At 38.7% G+C, this 5,670-nt stretch overlaps 1 protein-coding gene across 1 annotated transcript in view; it reads right to left on the reverse strand.

Annotated features, from left to right (window-relative positions):
- Positions 1-689: 689 nt before the first annotated feature.
- Positions 690-5,670, reverse strand: part of LOC129262965 (uncharacterized) — a 14,775-nt gene continuing 9,794 nt past the window's right edge. The window contains exons 3-4 of the mRNA XM_054900925.2: positions 4,436-4,572; positions 690-3,941 (exon numbers count right to left, since the gene is read on the reverse strand). Coding sequence (XP_054756900.2) covers positions 3,735-3,941; positions 4,436-4,572 — 344 coding nt within the window. The 3' untranslated portion in view covers positions 690-3,734. The remainder of the gene's footprint in view (positions 3,942-4,435; positions 4,573-5,670) is intronic.

The following is a 5,670-nucleotide window of genomic DNA, read 5'->3' on the forward strand; positions in this document are numbered from 1 at the left end:
CATATTCCTGATCGATTTCTACTCAACCTTAGAGGGCCATTGTCATATTTACTTTTGATTGGAATGCAAGTAAATAACAAGTAAAAAAAAGATCGGTCAAATCTTGTGCAAACCACACTGCTGAGATTTTTCTTAATGAAGGAAAACTTATGAGCTAGATAACTTCCAACTTTACGAACCATTTTGATGATAATTCCAATTATTAGTCCTGTCTGAATGTTCTCTCTTAACTCATCATGTTGTTGGGATGGGTTTGGCATTCGAAAAGTTGATTGGTTTCATTACCCTGATACAAATCCAGTCAAACTTTCATTGCACTGTTCACCAGCCTTATATTCCCTTCCAAAAAAATCAGAAGTATACAAATTTGAATAAATAGCCAGAACGGCTTGGATTATGACGCTGGTATCGAACTTTTGATTCAGATTTGAAGCCTAAAACTTATTTCGGTAGCGGATTCCAAATCTTCAGACTCCAAACCTCTAAAGATCAAATCTAATCTAGATTTCAACGGCATGGTCATTATAGATTTCTTTAAATTTATATCACACTTTCCTTCATCTGATTCTTTTATTTTAGTATTTTGATTGTTTTCACACAAGCTATTTTGCTGCGGGGGTTTTATTCACCTTGAAATAATTTATGATAAGCCAGACTAACAACAAATCTACACAACAACAAACACTTAGTTGATATGTCTTCATCAATTTATTCATTTACAGTATAAAACTAAAACCTCAAATCTAATTTGCATTTCATTATTTGGCAAGAAAGGGAAAAATGATTATTCCACATTCTGATCGAATTTGTTCTCCTCACTTCTACAAACTTCCGTAGATGGCGCTATTATACCAGCTAGCATGAGAGCATAGTCTTCTGATCGGTTGTCATGTAGGTGTTTCATAAAAGTAATATGTTCGTAAGTTACGAACGATTTTACAAACGACTGGTTATATTTTCTTGTGGTAAATTATGTGCACCGAATTCTCAGCTTGCAGCAGTAATTGGGAGGTGAGTGCGTAATTTGGAGGACGTATGGGAATATTATCCAAGAATCTGCACGAGAAATTACTGTCTTACTTTAATTTTGCACAAGGAAAGAAACGTCAGTTGATAATCAGAATACAACTAAGCATATTAAAGGGCCAATTTTTATGGCAGTTGGGATACATAACGATAAAAACATATTATAGTAAAAAAAACCGCTGTTTAAAGATTTCATATAACGCTGTTTGCTAATTGAGCTTTGCAGTGGTTGATTAACAGTTTAAACAAACAAGTGTTAAAAATCGTAAACAGCAGTCTAATTAAATTTTTTTTTTTTTTTAAGTTTAAGCAAAGCTGTTTTCTTTATAGACATTTTTTTTTCGTGATAAGCAAGTACTATAAAGTTCATACAGTAAGCATCGTTGTGTGTGTGTGTATGTATTTATAATTATCATCGTTTTTTTTTATCATTGTGCATTTCGAGTTTCATGCAAATTTATGGCTAAACATGGCTCAACAGGTAATGAAGGTTTATCTGTGTTGGTTGAAAATATATAAAATTTAATCTTTTGCTCACAACAAAGAAAAATCCGAAAAAAAACCCTCAACATTTTCGGCTACTAAAGGCTGCTGCCTTCTTCAGCGATTACCGAAGTGACCCGATTTGACCGAAAATTTTGAGGTAATCAAATTCTGCGTTTTTTTCTTCGTGTTGTGATCGAAAGGTTAAATTTTACTTATGGGTCAATAGATTAAAATATATATAAACTCGTTTCATTCCCTCTATGGATCAATGAAACTTCATAAGTTACCATAATATACAGATAGGATTAAATATAATGAAATGTTGATTCAATCTACAAAGACTCATTCAATATAATCTATGGAAGAGGAGTATTGATTCATTAAGATTTCAGATTCCATTCTGTGAATTTCGTTTTTTTTTCTATGAAAAGCTTGATTAAAATAAATGCCGCGTGCACTAAAAATGAGTTACCAATGTCTAAGTCTTTCATTCTGAAACGGACCTGTTTTTTACAGTAATCTCTTTTTTAAGAGCAACTAGGAAGAATACAGCAAATAGAGTACCGATGTGTGACGTCATCAATTTTCACTTTTCATTTCAGCGCTTTTTATACCATATTTTGGTAGAGCATGATGAAACACCCCTAAAACCAAAATTTGGTGAGAATCGGTCCACGGGATATAACCTCATGAATATATAATTAGCCCCATTGAAGTCAATGTATAAATAATATATTGGCCTGGTAATTTGACTTCAATGGGGCTAATTATGTAGGCCTATTCATGAGGTCATATATCAGGCCCCCATGGACCGTTTCTCACCAACTTTTGGTAGTGGGGGTTTTCCACCATGCGTAACCAAAGAATGGTATAAAAAACGCTGAAATGCAAAAAAAGGCTTTGTGACGTCATCACTTCGGTACTCTATAGCCATGATAAATTTAATATCTCAATTATCAGTTTAATGACCTAAAATTATGGCAAACAACATTATGTCTCTTATGGGGTGTTGCAAGAAACTTGCGATCAATTGCAAGTAAATTTTTGGTCCCTCAAGCAATCATATGTCGTGCAGTTAATTGCAAATTAGTGATTGATTGCTAATCTGCTCCTTGAAACAAGAAATTTAATCTTATTTGCTATAACCAATGTTGATCTATCAGTTGTAAAATTGCAACAGAATATTTGCGATTGTTCGCAAATGTTTTCTTGCAACACCCCCTTAGACTTCAAAAATGACGACCCCAATAGAGGGCCGAATACAAATTACGCTGGGAAAGTTTCACGTCCCATCTTCTCTGTGCGCATGCCCAATCCAGAGAGGGGAAGACTATCTTCTTCTTCTTTGGGAATGTTGTGTGTACTGCGCATGCCCAACGCTCCACATTACAGTGCATGGGAGACTCTCCACATGGCCTGCTACGCACCCGCGTCCAGAAAAAGCGTCGAAAAGGGTCCCGTTTCAGGCACTCGGGCGGCGTCGACGTCTTTGGCAAAAAGGGTTGCATTTCAGCACCATTCGCTCGTAAATCGCCGATAAGGGTAGCCTTTTCTTTCTCTCTTCACGCCGTTTAGGGTTGCTAGTTTGGTTATGAAAATTACGCCATTTAGGGGTGCAAATTTGAGGAGACCCGGGAGCAGACATAAACACCATGAAAGGCGATTTTAAGGGATACAAAATAATCCTCCCACGCGCCGGCGCGGCCAGCGCAGCACTTAGATCATGGACCTATGATGAGAGTTACCCCCGTACAGTTCTAGATAGTCTCTTACACCTGGCTCTATACTAGGCAGCACGCGTTACCCAAACGCCCACAACATTAATCGATTTTTACGTTTACGCCACTTAGGGTATAAAATCAGGGGATTTCCCTGTTCACGCCACTTAGGGTGGCTTTTCTCATGGGTTACGCCGTTTAGGGTTGCAAATTTAGTTAATGTAGTTACGCCGTTTAGGGTGCATTTCTGAGGTTGTCGGACACGGGCGGGTAGCAGTCCATGTGGAAAGTGACCCCCCCCCCCCCGGGGGGGGGGCAAACGGGCAGGAAGTGCGAAGGTGTTGAATGCGCGGGGCGCGGGGAGAGAAGATGCCTTTTTTAGTCTTTGCTTTGCTTTCTGTAGATTTGAAGTACGTTTCGCTTGAAAATATCCGTGTTCTTGATTTCAATGGTTGGGGTGTAAGGGAGTTCAAAGCAGGCCGTAACCGATCGCCTCTTCCAATATCAGTCTCTCAAAATATTCTTTAGCGTTGCTAAACCGACCAATACGAACGTGAGAATCGGGAATGACGTCACAATTCTGGCTTCGTTACAGAGTGAATCTTGACAACAGGATCGACAGTCTTTATTGAAGCATGACGAAGGGCAGTCGGTAGAGGGCTCACATCCGCGGTCTATAACTCTCTCGCCCAAGTAGCCGTACGTTGTTTTCTAGAGGTGGAAAAGAAAATCGACATAAGATTTTCTTTAAGTTATATAATTGATGCATAGTTAAGTCCGTTTAGTATTAAATCATTTGATAAGTAGGCCCTATTAAATAGGGGCTTCGTTTTGAGGGCCCTTTTTCAATTTGCGCTAAGGATTTACTCAGTCTCCCAGTCATTTTGGTCTAAGATTATCTATCTTTCTCCCTCTCTCTCTCTATTCATGCTTGTGTTTCTCTATTACATGTATTAAATTTACTTCATTAGGGTTAACTCCTACTTTTTCGAAAAAAGGGTTTATAAATACACGATTTCCACGTCCAAGGACCAGAACAATGATAACAAACAAGAAATATTGTTTCATGAATAAATGTGTATAAAATTTTAAATGTTTTATTTTAATTCATTTACTTATGCATTCATTAATTCATTGTTTCCTATTACGCCCCCTTACTTGTGTTACATTATTAAATTAATCCAAAATGCATATAGATTACTTACAAAGCAAAGTCCTCTGCATTCTATTTTAGAAACGCCCTCTGCGTTACCGTTAAATTCAGCGCCGCACTCAACCGTATCCGCCGAAGAGCACGCGTAGCATTCGAAGACACCAGAATAGGAATCTTCAGCTGCTATCGCTGAAAAGAAAATGAAAAAAAAACATTGAACATAGATCTTAACTATAGAGTACGGAAGTGATGACGTCAGTTGCCATGGTGTCATGGCGGCCTGGTTCAAAAAAATGAACCCGCCGAATGAAAACGTGTGTTTCTCATAATAGGAGAAAATGGCTGCTATCGAAATTTGACCGCTTGCGACCTATTTTCCAGACGAGCCAAAGTCATACAAATGTGTGGGCCTACAGATGATCGTCAGCTGCGACTCTGTTTAGAACCAGCCCGCCATGACCCCATGGCATCTGACGCCACACTTCGGTACTCTATTGACATCAGCGCACCGCCATCTTAGAGAGTGAAGCCATGATCTGCAGCTGGCGCCTCTCTGACATCTCCATTTCTGTTGAGCCCCTTTCACAATTGGTGGTGAAATCATTTGCGATCATTTGGTCACATTATATATTGCACACAATCGCAACGGTTGTAAGCAGTCGCACCACCAATTGTGAAAGGGGCTTTACTCCCGGATGAACTCGACAAAGCAAAGCAGCTTTCCCGGTAGCATCGAGGCAAATCTAGTTTCTAACCAATTACATAGGAAATAATTTACGTCTAAATAGATCTGTCATAGTATCTGACCCTAATATAGACTACGGAAATTATTCCCGGGCCCTTTAGAGACAACGGCCGAGAGGGGATTCGAACTCACAAGCTTAGAATCGTGAGCCCAGTGTTCTGACCACTAGACCACGTGCATGACCCACATTTATGCGTATTTTTTTCCTCTGAGGAAGGGCGCTATGAGTTTATGACGTCATTTAAACTTAAAGGGGAATGAAACCTTTGGAATAAGTAGGCTTGTGTCGAAACAGAAAAATCAGCGAATAAGAAGAAAGAAAGTTTGAGAAAAATCGAACAAATAATGAGAAAGTTTTGAGCATTTGAATATTGCAATCACTAATGCTATGGAGATCCTCCCTTTGGCAATGCGACAAGGATGTGTGACGTCACATGTGAACAACTTTTCCTTTGATGGACTATAAAATACCCTCAAAATGTCTCTTTCTGCTTTTTCTTGTGGTGATACAAACTCTTTATCCATGATGTATTCTTTAAAAA

Source organism: Lytechinus pictus, chromosome 6, assembly GCF_037042905.1.
Source record: "Lytechinus pictus isolate F3 Inbred chromosome 6, Lp3.0, whole genome shotgun sequence".
Taxonomy (NCBI): Eukaryota; Metazoa; Echinodermata; class Echinoidea; order Temnopleuroida; family Toxopneustidae; genus Lytechinus; species Lytechinus pictus.